The following is a 16,299-nucleotide window of genomic DNA, read 5'->3' on the forward strand; positions in this document are numbered from 1 at the left end:
TCACAAGTTTATTAATACCATGGGGAAATTCAAATGCATACAGCAGTTGAAACCTAAAACTCAAGAATATATATATCTGACGTATAATACAAACCCCATTTCTTGTCCACATCTGTCTCCTATTGAAAATGTCTGCCGCATCATGAAGAGGAGGAATCGGACAATGGTGACCAGTGGACTGTTGAGCAGCCGAAGTCTTGTATACAGCAAGAATGGGCAAAAATTCCACCTGGAAAACTGCAACAATTATTTTCTTCAGTTCCCAAACAATTAAAAAGTTTGATTAAAATGAAAGGGGATGTGACCCAGTGGTAAACTTGCCTCTGTCCCATCTTTTTGTAGTGTGTTTCAGGCATTCATTTCTAAATTTGTTTGTTTGTCAAAAAGAATTAAGTTTGTCGGTGAAAACAATGAAAGTCTTTTCTTTGTCCTTTTGCCTGTTAAATAAAGGTATAAGTGAATTACCAAATTGCTTCTTGGCAGATTGGAAGTCCACAATCAATTATTTTGTCCTCCACGACTTTCCTGTATTCTGACTTATGTCCATCATTAATGCAACCTATGATGGATTGAGTGATCTGAAAATTTCTGTAGATAGCACGTTTTGTGCGGTTCCGTTGTGCTCTGATTGTGCTTGAAGTCTGTTCTGTGGAGGGCAAACAGGAAACAAGATAGTACAGTTCCTTGAGGTGCTCCAGTATTACATTCCACCATTTCTGACACAAAGTAACTAAACCTCACAAACTGCTGTTTGGTCCAGGAGATTGTGGGAGCGTCAAGATTTAATACCTTGATCATCTTCTCAAGAAAATTGAGCAGAAATATGTTAAAGCACTGGAGAAGTCAAAGAATATTTATCCTGACTGTGGTACCAGCTTTGTCCAAGTGGGAGTAGACTATGTGGCTCAAGTAGATGAGAGCATCCTCCACATCTGTATGTGCCTGATAGGCAAACTATTTGCCCATCATCTGTGTCACAGACAATCATTTCCTGGTTGATGCAATAAAGACAACAAAATCTGTGGCAGAAAAACGCTTTTGTTAGGAGATCAGTAATATTAAGGAGCTGGTTCAATCCCAGAAAATCCAAAGTATACACCTTGCTGATTGCCTAAACAAAAAAAGGAGCATCACCTTGTTGGTAAAAGCACTAACCGATTTTGTGATTGCCATGTCGTATATTTTGTTACACATTCAAAAAGAAAGACACAAGTTTAACTGCATTTTTGTTACGGTTCCTATTTTGCAATTGTTTGATGTTTAGGCTAATATATGTGTGACTGTGGGGATTGTGATGTTGGAGGGAGATGCACATTTGTGAATGTTGGGGTGTTGGTTGTGTGATGGTATCGGTCAAGTAAAAGTTCTTATTTTTGTACTTTTGATTGTTTTGGATCACCCTGACCCAGAAATGGTTTAAGGACGTTTAAAAAAATCTATGCATGCACCGTATGTAATGCATAAACTGTATGGAATTCCATATTGGGGGAAAAAAGGTTAAAATGCAGCTGCTTCCCTTGTTTTTCACCATGCAAATGCATCTTATGTTAGGTAGACTATTATCCCTGGTGGAATTTTTTTTACAGCAAAGTATGAGCAAAACACTTGTCACACATGTAAGAATAAGACAAGAGACTAAATTCTATCCACTTTTACAATTAAAACACATGGGTGGTAGTGGTGACTGTTCTTTTTATGTTCCTAATAAAATGTTTACTGTTAATAATACTCTGCACATCCATTCATTCCTCTCTTTACTGTTCTTTGTTGTGATCAAGAGATAGCCAGCAGCTGGGTGTGTTAGCTGCTTTTTTTGTCACCCAATTTCAGATATAGTGGAACCTCGGTTCACGACCATAATTCGTTCCAAAACTCTGGTTGTAAACCAATTTAGTTGTGAACCGAAGCAATTTCCCCCATAGGATTGTATGTAAATACAATTAATCCGTTCCAGACCGTACGAATTGTATGTAAATATATTTTTTTAAATATTTTTAAGCACAAATATAGCTAATAATACCATAGAATGCACACCGTAATAGTAAACTAAATGTAAAAACATTGAATAACACTGAGAAAACCTTGAACAGAGAAAACTAACATTGCAATAGTTCGCGCTATAGTCTTATGACCCGATTGCTGTAAACACTTTTTTTTTTTTTTTAAATGAGTTTTAAGCCCGGGGGAAAAAAGGAACATTTGAACAAATCCGAACTTTATTTAAAAACCAACCATAAGCAACCAAGAAATTAACATTACAGGAGTTCACGCTAATAGCCTCACAACCCGATCACTGTAAGCATTTTTTTTTTTTTTATGAGTTTTAAGCACAGGGGAAAAAAATGAACATTTGAAAAAAGAGAAAAGTAACATTGCAACAATTTACGCTACAAACCGAAAAATGAACATTTGAAAAATCTGTAATACAAAAACTAACAATAAACCACCAAGAAAACTAACCTTGCATGAGTCGAGTTCTGGCATGAAGTGAGGAGGAACTGGGTGGAGAGGAGGTTACAGTTTTGATGGAGAGTCTGGCTCTTCAATGGAGGGATGTTTTCCTTCAGGTGTTTTCTCTGTTGTGATTGCTTGGGTTTGTGTTCTTTTTTTAGCTGCTTAGCTGGTGGATCAGACTTTGATCAGACTTAGAGAGTGTGCCGGTGCATTGTCCATTAGAAGAAGGTATTTTTTAGGCAGGTTATTCTCTTCGAGATATCGCTTTACGGTGGGAGCAAAAGCCTCGTGCAGCCATTCCAAAAACAAGGTCCTTGTGACCCAACCCTTTGTGTTTGCCCTCCACATCACGGACATTCTGGCTTTGTTTACATTGTGCTGCTTGAAAGCACAAGGATTCTCAAATTGGTAACCGAGTAGCGGCTTGATTTTTACGTCGACACCAGCGTTAGCACACAGCAAATGGTTAACCTATCCTTCATTGGTTTATGGCAGGGCATAGCTTTCTCTTCCTGGGTAATGTAGGTCCTCTTCAGCAACCTCTTCCAGAACAATCCGGTCTCGTCTCAGTTGAAGACTTGTTACGGGATGTAGCCTTCGTCCTCCACTAATTTTGTGAAATTTTTCACAAATTCTTTCGCAGCTTTAGTGTCAGAACTAGCAGCCTCTACATGCCTTACCACACTATGACTGCCACTTCCCTTGCAAAAATTTTCAAACCATCCTCTACTGGCTTTAAATTCCTCACTCTCGCCACTCTTAGAAGGATAGTTTTGAAGCAAATCGCCATGAATCTTCCTGGCTTTCTCGCATAACATCGCCTCGCTTACGCTATCCTCTGCAAGTTGCTTCTCGTTCAGCCACACTAGCAACAGTTTTTCCACCTCTTTCAGCACTTGAGGCTTCTGCCTGGTTAACGCTGTAACTCCTTTTGCAACATCAGCTGCTTTAATAGATTGTTTCTGCTTTAGAATAGTCGAAATCATAGATTTTTACTTCTTGTACTCGGCGGCAAGATCAGTTACACGAACGCAACATTCATAGTTTTCAATAATTTCTTTCTTCACTTTGATTTAAATTTTCTTTAAAACGTTCTTCTCACCACTCTTCACTTGCTTAGAAGGCATGGTTAACTGCAAAAGCATGCAAAGTACTGTAGCGCACAAAGAGTTCACAGGTGAAGCACGCACGTCTGACTGAGAACAATGAACAGGGAGAGGCTGAACACGTGCTTAAATACAGTAATAGGCACATACAAACCGGAAGGCAAATGAAATAGAGCACAAAGATTTCACAGCAAAAGCACGCACGTCTGACCGAGAACAATGCAACACATACGGAAATCATCGGTGCGCACAAACCGAAAGGGAAACTGGCTTGTTCGTATACCGACTATGTGGTCGTGAACCAAGGCAAAAGTTTCCAAACTTTTTGGTCGTAAACCGAGTTGTATGTTTACCGAGACGTTCGTGAACCGAGATTCCACTGTATATATGCATTATCATTCTTTTTCCATCGCAAACAAAAATTGCAAGATGCTGTGACTCTGAAATTCTGTCATGTTTTTGGTTGTATGAAAGGACTTATTCTCCTATGAAAGGACTTATTCTCCATCTTGTTTAGAAGTTTGTGTCTGGATTGTTGTATTTGAAAAGGGCCGTGTCTCACAATTTGTGGAATACCTGATATTCTTAGTGCAAGCTAAAATGTTTTCTACTTTATATACAGAAATGCAAAACTGTTTAAGATATTCAAATATAACATGAAAATTAACTTGTGTATACCTGCCTCTTTTAAACTATAAATTATAGTGATATGTGTTATTTGCTACAAGCAGCAGTTAGCTTGTATCATCATTAGTGAAATGTGCAGAGTTCTCATTCTGGAAAACATACTCCTTCAGCATTTTGACACATCTGTTACCCTATTGTTCTCCTTCTGGATCAACAGTTGTACTAAAAAGGGATTGTTTGAAACTTTTTCTAAATACCTGCCATTTGCCCTTCAATTTTTATTTTACTCCTGCTTTCCTGCCTTGAACCTGTGTTGCCAGACTTGCTGCTCTTGTATGTTGGAACTTTTATGTACTATATGTGTCACAGCCAGCTAACATTGGCTGCTATCCTTTCCTGTCTGTCAAAACCTAAAATGACTAATGTGTTTGTTTGTCTTTTTACAGTTTTAATAACTTGCATTAAAACTGCAGAAAGCCTCTTGAATGTCAGCAGCCCCTTGGATTATTGGATCCTTTTCTTTATATCCACTCTATGTTCCAACTGGATGCTTTGTTGACACACATTGCTTAAATCGATGAATTCATACATCAATACAACAGCTTCAACCATTGCAGACTAAAATTAATTTATCTGTTTGTTGACAGCACTTAACTTTTATCCCACTGCAGAATGTAAAAGTGGCTGCTAGTGTTACCTTAACCTTGAAGTTATCTGTGATCTAAGCTTCTTTGTCTTTAGTTTTAATACATTCTTTTCTTTATTTTTTAAAATTTAATTTCCTCATGAGAACTAAATAGCGTTATAAGCATAGTTTTTTGCTATGTACTTTATGTCAATACCTTCTAATTGACGAGGAAGAATTACATTCAGTTTACAAATTTATAAACAGTCACGGTGCACTGGTTTATGTTAAGGAGGCAGAACAGAGGAAAACCTGGGAAATTAATTCATTTTTAATTGGCACATTTAACCTTGAGTAATCCCAGGAGATTTTGCCTGAGCTGAGAAAGATTGCACAAAGTTTCCATTCTGTTTCTTTTTAAATATGTTATTTGTTTCAGATATTAGTAAATAGTCATTGTGAAGGGGTACATTTTCAAGAAAATAGCAAATTGTGTTTTAAACAGCACTGTGCAAGTCATAGATACTTCACTCTTTACAGGTACTCCATAAGCAAAAGAAACAGTAAGTGAGTGTATGTGGTGCACGTTATAATGTCCCCACCAATGTTTTATGGAAGCCATCTCTCTATTAACACTAGAATCCCTGAAGCCTACAATGGAGCTCAACTCGGGCATAAAGTTCTAGCATCTCAAGCCAAGGCTCCTTATCTGCGTGTGAGGTTCCTTGAGTTGTACAGGGTAAATAATGCAGTATGTCGTTATTTGGAATACATGCATTTCATTTGTGTTCAGTATCTACAAAGATCTGGGTAAGTGTAGGATGAAAGGAAATGCGAGGCAAGAAATGCTGAAAGCAGAAACTTTTTCCATGTTAAACTAATAATGACATGAAGTGTGTGGTGACTTTAGTCCAAATATCAAATAAACGTGCAGTTTTATTCAAGAATATAACCAAAAAAAAATAAGCATTTGATTTATATGTTGTTGTCAATGAGTTAAAAACCCAAGCTCAAATGTAAGTCGACTGGGACTTTATATATGTTTTTGAATGGTGCCGAGATAAGAACCACTGCCTTATTACCCAAAGGTCCCGGGTCCAAGACTGGGAGCTCTGCGTTTTGAGTAGTGACCTATTATTATTATTATTACTATAATAAAAACATAAATTTGATTTGAGTCATCACCTCAGAATGCTAGATAATGCCAACTCCTTAGCTACCATGCACATATGAACTTGAATGCTTTCCTTTAAAAGCATTAAAAGTCAACAAGCAGTCTTCGTTAAGGAAAAATGTTCCCAAATCTATAATAACTGCCTGCGAAAGGAATTCTATTTATCATTTTACTGTGTGAAGTATATTAATAGCCTTGAAGTATCATGGTAAAACATTTTGTTATAAATCATTTGATGTGCACATCACTACAATTTGCTGAGAAACAAACACAGTGCTATTGGTGTTTTCCTAATTAAAAGAATGGTTGGGGAGAGTGTGTTTCAGATTTGGGGAGGATCTTGAAGTTGCTCTTCATGACAAAGACCAATTGCTGCACAGTCTGTAGTGTCAGGTTCATTTTTTGTGTATAATAGTTTAATCCGTTGTACTTTTTATTTTTCTCTGATGGTTATGATGCTGTTGCATAATTTGTATAATTGCTGCAGGAAGCCATTTTCTCTGTGCTTGTTGCTGTGCACCTCTTCACATGTTCTACAGTATATAGCACATGTGTTGGCATTTTGGGTAGCAGATGGAGCTGAAGTAAGATATTTTCACTTTTGCAATTGTGGAAAGAGTTCTTATTATTGCTTGCGATTCAGAAGATTGTATTAGTGTACTGTTCTGTTCTTCCGTTAGTTTTAGTGTTCAGTACATGGAATGTTTATTTTCGTTTGCATACAGGAGTCCCATGCAATAGACAGGTGCCTAGTTTCAACTTCTGTAAGGATGATTAGATTTAGCAGACTTAATGTGTGTTAGATGTGTGATCTGTAAGCCAATGACTGGTTTGTTTTTTAGTAGGAGTTAGCAGGGAACTGCTATAATGTCATACAAATCTTTTTTTCCCTAGTGCTTCTTGATTAAACGCATGTTCTTGGCTTACATCAAAACAGCCATGCTGTCCTGTACAGTGCACTAATGCCTATGATCCCATGACATGTAGTCCTTACCATCTGCTTTGTTCTGTTTATTACTCTAGAGGTAATGATGCTGTCTTTATGGTGTGCTTTGGCATTTAACCGACATCTGTTAGAAACATTAAGGTTCTATTCTAGTATCCTGCTTGCAGATATCGTATACACATAGACAGTCATCACTTAAACTGAATAGAAAATGATGATATTCTTGATTTTATTTTTCACTATCATGAAGTTGGTGGTGGGTTTTATTTATTTCTTGCTTTTTCTGTGCTCTAAGCTTTGAAATTGTTATGGGTAACTGTGTTACTGGTGATAGATGTTCCCATAGTAGAATGAGTCGCCAGTGTAAAAGGAGTATTAGCAATAGTGATTACTGTTAGGGCAGTAATCTTAAAGAAGCCCTAACTCCCGCGATATTTAATCATGTCTACATTTCAAAGAGTCCATTAATTGCTTGAAATGTATACATTTGAAGTTGTTATGTTATAACTTTCTAAGTGGTTTAAGAAATGTAACTTATTTTCATTAGTATTTTGAATTTTTTTTGAAGAGTTTATGCTCATTTTTTAATTAATTTGTTTCGACAAACATTGAAAGGTCAAGTATGTAACCGTTGTCAAAAATGGTCTGTACTGTATTATTGTTACTTGATCTGTCATATTTTTCAGGTACCTCTTATTCTTGACCTTGAGTCTGCAATGCATCATTTGCTTAAACGGAGAGCTTCCAGACTTGTCCAGAGGCGGCAAGATGATATTAAAGATGAATCATCGGAATTTGCAAGTCATTCAAGTCAGTCCATCTTGAAGGTTTTTAATGTTTATTGAACAGTTTTGTACGTTTAAAAATCTGTTTTTTTTTTTCTCATGTAAAGGGTTTTCAGGAAAGAGCACTGTGATTCTGCTCTAGTGTTACATTTGATGCAGTGGAATACATCTCATCCAGAGCTCATATTATGCTTCTGATAATTTGTATATATTTTAATTCTTTTACAAATTTAACATGTGTGACACTAAAGAGAAATAACTAGACACTGCTGCAATTATGTAAAAATATAGTATTTCCTACAGGTGGACAGATTTTTAACCTTGTTAAGATGCCATCCCAGTACTACATGTGCGTTTGATTCACATTTTTGCATGCAAAATGAGACATGCTTTAAACTTTTCAGTATTTACTTTTCTAGTAGTGTAATTTTATTTTGTAATTAGCTGTTACTGTTCGGAAAGGTTCCAGCTTAGTGTTTTATTTATTATTGTTATTAAAAGGAAATTTGGCCATCTTCTGTACACAATAGGGAGAAAAATAAGTAAAAACTATGTCTTTATAGTTTTTGATAATTTTCTACATTTTTGAAGCATCTTTCCCCATCTTTGAGGTAGTGTGAAATTGTGTTTCTGATTCTTTGGTAGGGAAAAGTAAACAATTTTGTCATTATTTGTTGCCATTGTTGCTATTTTCATGACATTTACATCTATTTTTCAATAGCTTGTATATCATGTAATCTTTTGTTAGTATGATTAGAAAGTTTCATAGGAAACCATAGCCAAATCATGTAATGGTATAAAAGTGTGATAAAGAACATATGCTGTCACAAGGACCTTATAAAAAGAATGTTTACCGGTACTTGTTTTTGTTATTTAGTTTTTGTTTTTTCCCCCCCACGGTTATTGCTTACAGACATCAAACCCATTTAAGCGTTGAAATGAATTTTCAGTATCTGACTTCTCCTATTTAGGAGATAGAAAAATGTTACATGTTGATCAGCACATGCAAAAATTTCACCATACTCTGTACACGTGACAATTATGACCCAATAAACGTAAATACATGAATGAGTATTCAAAGATATAATCATATTTATCAAAGAACATGTGGACAAAAACAATATACTTATTAGAACCTCAGAAAATTTGTAATAGAAACCCAACAAGCTCATCCATCATATTCACATAGATTGTCCAAACTAACACTTAGCTGAGATTTAAAGGTCCTTTAAATCCACCACAGTACTTTGAAATTTGTTCCATGTGTCTATGGTTCTTTGCGTTATAAATAGGGCCCACAATTTACCACGGAAAAAAATCGTAAATACGCCACGGCAAATGCAGTACCAGAACTCCATAAGAATAATTCGTAACCCAAGCAGAATAAAAGCAATTTTTCTTATTCTTAATCCTTAATAATAATCAATCATAGTTCGTAATACTAATCAAATAGGTATATCAAAGTGTTCACATCCACACATTTTAATCCACAGATTTGCTTTAGGCAAACGATACTGAAACATATGTAGATATAATATTATTCTCAACAAACTATCGAATAATGTTTCTAAAGTTATTGTTTATTTATTGTTGAAGAAAACGGCACTATAAGCTTGTAGGTTTTCTTGTGACAGAGAATTTCGCAGTGGTGACAACACCGATCCATATTTTGAGAATGAACCTTCCATTCCACATCAACAGAACAGATCCGCAACGCAATGTAAACTTTAGCAAGAGCTGATAAGTGAGACAGTCTGTCCTCCAAAGCATGCCAAAAAGCAGTGACATCAGCTGGAATTACTTCATGAGATGCTATGTCCAGATAAGCTTCCCATTCAACTGCTGCAGCCATCATTGTTGGCACTGATTGTGCATGATCAGCAAAATTCTTCGATAAGAGTGGTGGCTGGGCTGTCATGGATCAAATATTCTCACAGATTTGAATAGATCTATTCCCGGCTGTTTGGTTCGCACAAAATATTCTTCAAGTTTAGCAGCAGCATTGTGCTTTGCATCTTCACAGGTGCTGGTTGCAATTGGAAATCCGGACGATTTCAGGCAAGACAGTAAGTCAGACACTTTGTTGTAGACATTGACAGCCATAAATGACTGTGCCTCAAAAGAAGTCAGTTTTCATAATTGGCTGGCAGTGCACAGATACAAATTCAAGTTCAGCTCTCATCTTGTTAAGTTTATCAGTACTTTGCAGCAGCGCCGACAGCTTCTTTAACTGGACTATAGCTCCATTGTGTTCGATTTCAGTAGCAACGTACAAGATATTAATGAGATGATGCAAAAGAAAGAAGTTGAAGTAATGAAAACAAATCATACTAATATCAATATGCCTCAAATGGTGAGATTTCATTCAGATTTGGTATTTTCCACGGCAGTTAGGTTAAGTCCGCGGCGTGGTGTTTTACCGCAGCAAAACCTTAAATTTCGCGTCATGGCGTTAAATTCCGCAGGCCACGGTACATCGTGGGCTCTAGTTATAAAACTCTAACATTGGTACTGTGGTCATCCAAGGGAATAACAGGCTCAAGAGAGAGGGGATTTTTGGAGCACCAACCCAATGTCCCTGTTTACTTTTTAGCCCAAACAAAACAGATGTACAATGGCATAAGAGGAAACAAAAACAGATGTCACCAAAATAAAGTAGCTACAGTTAATTAGGTTTTCTAGTCTGCTTTTGGGAAGTCTTGGAGCGCCTTAGCTCTGGTCATTCTGGGTGAAAGTGATGCCTCCTTACAGGCGGTCGTGTTTTTATAGCCCAGGGACTGGAAGGGGTGGAATCTATTGTTTCTCTGTGCTGTGAAGGAAGAAAAAGACGACGCAGTTAGTAAGAGCACACCGTCTTGGCTCAGGGTGATGTCACATACCTGGGAAGAATTTGGAGGGTGATGCTGATGCACATGTGTGACACAACAAAATCAGACCATAACAAGCTTCCAATCATGTCCCCATGCTTTTGTTCCAGAGTTTATTTTAAGTTAATAACTGGGATCTACTGTATTAATTCCTTTCATAATTTTAAGCACTTCAATCAATCACATGTCATCTTAGTCTCTGTTTTTTTAAATTAAAAAGGTTCCGCTACTTCAGTTTCTTCTCATAGCTCATATCTCTTAGTCCCGGAATCAGGCTAGTCATTCTCCTCTGGACTATCTCTAATTCTGCTATATCGTTTTGTAATATGGAGACCAAAACTGAGCACAGTACTCTAGATGTGGCCTCACCTGTGAGTTATATCACTTAAGCATAGTCTTCCTTGACTTGTACTCCATACATCATTATTTTTTTCTTTTTAAGTGGTGCCCCTGTTGTCTGGTCTACAGGCCTAGACGCACTGTTGATCACAGCTGAGTCACCTGTGCTGTAGCCACTCTGCTCAGAGGTCAGCGATTTGATTTACAATACAGGTCTGAGCTTCAGTGCCTCACTTCTGTCAGCTGCAATGCAAGTAGTTTTAAATTGTGGATCAACAAATGATGTTATGTTCATGTCTAACAGGTTACCAGATGATGGGTCAGCATACTTTTTATTCCGGTAACCCACAATGGCAGATTTGATGGATTTGCAAAGCTTACTGTCTTCTTCATTTTGTGCCAGGATGGTAGAGTTGAAAGGCTAGAGGTTAATGTTAATTTATTTTTTTAAACTTGCACTTACCAAATTCCAGATGAAGTTGATGCCCAAAGCACTGCATCCTTTGCCACTTCCGCGATTACACCACTTTGATAACATTGCTTTCATCATCAGTTATAATAGCAATGAGCTTCTTTTCATTAAGCTTCCAGTTTCTGAGGGTATCTTGCAGATCTTCAGCTGTCTGCTCCCCAGTGTGGTTTTCAGAGAAATAGCTCATTTGCAGACACACATTTAATCTCTCATTCTTCAATGAAAGGACGGTGTGGCTCAGTTGTCAACGTGAAGTGTTTTAGTTTTAGCAATCGGGTCAGTAAGGGTACATGTACATGTTTAGCAGCAGTTCTCTTGCAAAGTAATTGTGACTTTGCAATTCGTATTGCGGGGTCAAGAGTTTTGATCAGTCTTTTAAAACCATTTTTTTCCACTGTTGAGACAGGAAGCATATCTTTTGCTATGTACTAAGCAACTGCCTCAGTGGTACCATGCCACTTTGCAGTTTTCTTTTCATAAGGCAAGGCATGGGTAGATGAAGTTTGCAGTGTCATTTGAATTGGTTTAGGTGTTTTGGATGGCGAATGTTTCATAGCTGCAGTAGTAGAATGGAGTTTAGCAGCCTCTTCATGTTGAATTTTATACCGCTGTTTTAAGTGATGAAAAAGATTAATAGTGCTCCCAATTTTTGAATCTACCTCCTTTTGGCATTCTCTGCAGATTATTTGATTCTGCTGCTCATCTGACCTGTAAAATATAAACCACCTCCAAATGATTTATCTATTGGTATTCTTTTTACATACTATGATGCTAAGTCATCTTTAGTCATAACTTGTTTGTGCATGTGCAGGTGTGAATGGGTTTGCTAGCAGAGCAAAGTAATGAAGTCTGGAGCAGGCAGTAAGGGACAAGAAAAAAGGCTTTCCTCAAGATTATGCCTCAATCCATATCCCACACTGTTTATATCCTAGTATATTTTAAAATTTAGATATAACGCTCAGCCCTATAAAACATAGTAACATTTGCTAGAGTGCAGTCTTTGGAATTTTTCTAATGTGCAGAGATTTCTGTAAATGATGTGCCAAAGGTTTATATATAAACTCACTAATATCCTTAAGTACTTGATAATAAATGTTATCTGGTCTTGATAATTTGATAGATCTCAGCCTATTTAATCCAAGCAATTTCCAAGTCATTAAGTACCTCCTTAGTAGTCCATTTTTCCTTTTAGGAAGTTATTGACTTCTTCAAAAATATTTATACTCATGGTATAAAATTTTAAATTACTTAAGCTTTTCTTGTAATATATTTGTTGATCTCATTGTGTGTTTTGTGTTCATCGTATGGTTAGACAATAAATCAAAGTGCCTGTGTTAGGAAAATAATTTGGTCTGATGAACATCAAATGCCAGCTTTATAGAAATAATAGTTTGCAGCATGATTAACAGTTTCAGACAGAGAGGGTTTTTCATTTCAGTATTCCTTTTTTCCTTTCTTTCTCATTTATGTTAAATTTACATTTGTGTACATTTAGTTTTGTTGGTCACATCATCTACTCATTGCCATGATTTGTTCAGATCCTTGTAGGATCATGCTACTTCTAGGGAATGCTTGGATCCATCGAATTTGTCTTGTACATTTTGTATTTTATTTTTGTCTCTGTTTATAGAAATTAAAAGACCACAGTACAGGGTTGATTCTCTGTCAAATACTACTAGTTAAAAAAAGATATTTATATTGTAATGTTTTCTGTCTTTAACCCAATGTTCCACTCTCATGGAACAGCTTATCAAAAGCTAAGCTTAAAAATACATTACTGTACGCTTCACTAAAATTAAATGGCTATCCCTAGAATAAATCCATGGTGACTGTCTTCTAACATATCTTTAATGAGTTTAAAGTTTTGTATGTTGCATTTTCTTCCACCTATAAAACATGCTTAATATAATTAAAAATCATAGGGACCTGGAGTATATTGCTGCAGAAACAAGACAGGAACAATGGCTGGACATGACACTAGTCCATCATGAAGCTCACTTGCTTAAAACTAGAATCCTTGAATTCTACAAAAAATGTTGTAATACCATGCTACTTTAAATTTCTTTGCACCTTTCCTCAGCATCTTTTGTTTTACAAATGTGTCAATCAGCAGCAAGCAACCTGCTATCTCATCCCCCACCAATGCTGCTGAAGTTCTCCCAGCACAAATCTGTTTATCTGGGTGTGAGGTGCCTGGAGTTGTATTGGGTAAAAAATATGTTATTTGGAATACATACATTTCATGTGTATTCCGTGTCTACAAAGATCTGTGTAAGTGTAGGATGACAGAAAATGCGAGGCAAGAAATGCTGAACGTATATCTAAAATGGAATTTTTTTCCATGTTATACAAATAATGATGTGAACTGTATAATATGTGAATACTTTAGGCCAAATATCAAATAAACACATACACTTTTATTCATGAATATCATCAAAGAAAAAAATATTCAATTTACATGTTTCTGTTAATGAGTTAAAAACCCAAGGTCAAATGTCAGTCAACAGAAAGCTGATAATGTATTCTTAGATGGTGCAGCGGTAAGAACTGCCGACTTACAACCAAAATGATGCAGGTTCGAGTTCGGGTGCTTCTCGTTTTGAGTAGGGAGCTGTTGTTATTACTATAATATAATAAAAACATACATCTGATTTGAGTCTGTAACACCCCGTGTAAATTTGGCTACTTGTAAAAGTTAGTTCTTATTTTATTATTCAGTTTTATTCTGTTGGTGACTTTCACGTGGTACAACAAGATTGCCTCTCCATTCTTTTCACAAGAGCAGAGATGATCACAGTTGGTGCTGTGGTTCTTTGCCTGCTCAGATCTATTTATTTCACAGGCAATCAAAGATTTGATGCACCGTGACCACTCTCACACTATCATGTGGCATTTGCACTTTGACAACAAAGACATCTGTGCCGAATGTGTGAAAAATGACGCATTTGCTGCGATTTTGGACATCTGGCAATGTTTTGTTGAGAACTGTATTTTGAGTTAGAACCCATGCCAACATATTACTGTTGATGAGCAACTGTTTCTAACCAACCTGACTCCTATAGTGTTTCATTATCTTAATCAATACAGGTATACCCCATAAGTGCAGATTCATCTGAGATTTTCTGCAGGTGACATGACCTGCTGTTATATTTATAATCTGAGGTGTAAAGAGAAAATGACACAACTGTTCCTTGTGATTATCCAGTGTTGCTCACATCTATATCAGAAACACATTCCTTCAGTCTCACACACTGTGGCCTGCCCAACAGATAGTCCATTATCCAGTATACCACAGGCTCATCCACCGCTTATCTCTGAGTTTACTCTTTTAACATGGATATCTGGATGGTATTTAGTGACCTGAAGAAATCAAAAAACATAATCATCACAGTACTAGTAGCTTTGTCCAGGTGAGAAAAAGCCTTGTGGAGCAGACACATAATTTCATCCTCTATCCCAGTCTTTGTCTGTTATGCAGACTCCAGTGGGTTCTAGTGGTCTACCACAAGAGGACTTGTATGGTCCAGGACCAATCCCTCAAAGTTCTTCATGATGTGAGACATAAGTGCTACTGGTCTGCTGTCATTAGAGGCATCTGCCATCTTTGGAACAAGAACAATTCAGAATGTTTTTTGAAGCCTTAGGGACAGTGAACAAGTTGAAGTTGGTCAGCATATGCCTTAAGAACTAAAGGACTGACTCCCATCTGGTCCCACAGCTTTTCGTACATGTTGCTTCCTTAGTTGTCTCCTTACTTGGTCTTCAGTTATGGGCTGTCTACACTTATGGTCAAGAGGTGGACTTGTCACTGGCCATTCCAGTTGACGTGGTAGGAGTTGTTGATGTAGTAGGGACGGTGTGAGAAGACTGGTCATTGCAAGAAGGTGGCAGTGAGAGGGAAGATATATTAAAAATTAGTTCAGGGCATTAGCTTTATCTACATCCCCTTCTAGCACCTGAGCCTTGGATTGCTAGGGTCCAGTAATTGTGCCCAGTCTAATCCAGACATCCTTCATGTTGGTCTGAGTTTTTTTCTGTTTTAGCTTTGATTCCTTTCCTTCACTTTTCCTTTTTTTCTTTTCTTTTTTTAGCACATGCTGAAATGTCCTTCAGAGCCTCTTGGTCACCAGGTTTGAATGCTTTTTCTCATTCAGGAGACCTTTTACCTTCTTAGAAATTCAGGGTTTGTTGTTTAGAAAATTGTCCCCCATGTGAATCATTTCCCAGTCTGTCATTTGGAAGTAGTCATTCAGAGCCGTTTCTGTGTCCAGGCTCCACTTCCTCACTATTCTGTTGGTAACAGGTTGTCATCGAATAACATGAATTAGGTTAGTGTCAGATTTGCCCGACGAAGCCAGTAGATTACACTTAAAGGCATCTAACATTTGAATACAGCAAGTCCAGCCTGTTATTTTCTCAAGTGGAACTGGTCAGTGGTCCTTTTTCCTTCCAAAGATCCTTGGTTGAAGTCACCACATATTATAACTTCAAGGTCTGAGTCATCATTAAAGTGTTGGTGACAGAATGAATCATTTCCGTTCCTAGGTCCCCACTTGTGGATTAATTAATTTTTAATTATTAATAAGGATGATCTAATTTACCTCTCTGGGCAAATAATATGGACAAATTCAGACAGCCTGAATTTCAGTGTCTGAATTACAAACTGTAGTTTTAAGTGCTATATGCTCCCTTTTACACCATTCTTCATTCAAATAGGTGACCGATACCCCTCCTGTCTTTTTTCCACATCTCACTGGTCTCTGCTTGAATAAGATTAAATCCATCCAGCATTGCAAAAGTGTCAAGTATATCAGGTTTAAGCCAGCTCTCCATAAACCATAATATGCCACTGCATTTGTATGCCGCATGGCAGGCTGTAAGCACAGACAGTTCATCCATCTTAT

The 16,299-nt window shown here is 37.1% G+C and overlaps 1 protein-coding gene across 1 annotated transcript in view; it reads left to right on the forward strand.

The window, feature by feature from the left end:
- paxbp1 (PAX3 and PAX7 binding protein 1) overlaps positions 1 to 16,299 on the forward strand; it is a 256,815-nt gene that overhangs the window by 132,351 nt on the left and 108,165 nt on the right. Inside the window, exon 8 of the mRNA XM_039744927.1 lies at positions 7,619 to 7,742. Coding sequence (XP_039600861.1) covers positions 7,619 to 7,742 — 124 coding nt within the window. The remainder of the gene's footprint in view (positions 1 to 7,618; positions 7,743 to 16,299) is intronic.

This window comes from Polypterus senegalus, chromosome 2, assembly GCF_016835505.1.
Source record: "Polypterus senegalus isolate Bchr_013 chromosome 2, ASM1683550v1, whole genome shotgun sequence".
Lineage (NCBI taxonomy): Eukaryota > Metazoa > Chordata > Cladistia > Polypteriformes > Polypteridae > Polypterus > Polypterus senegalus.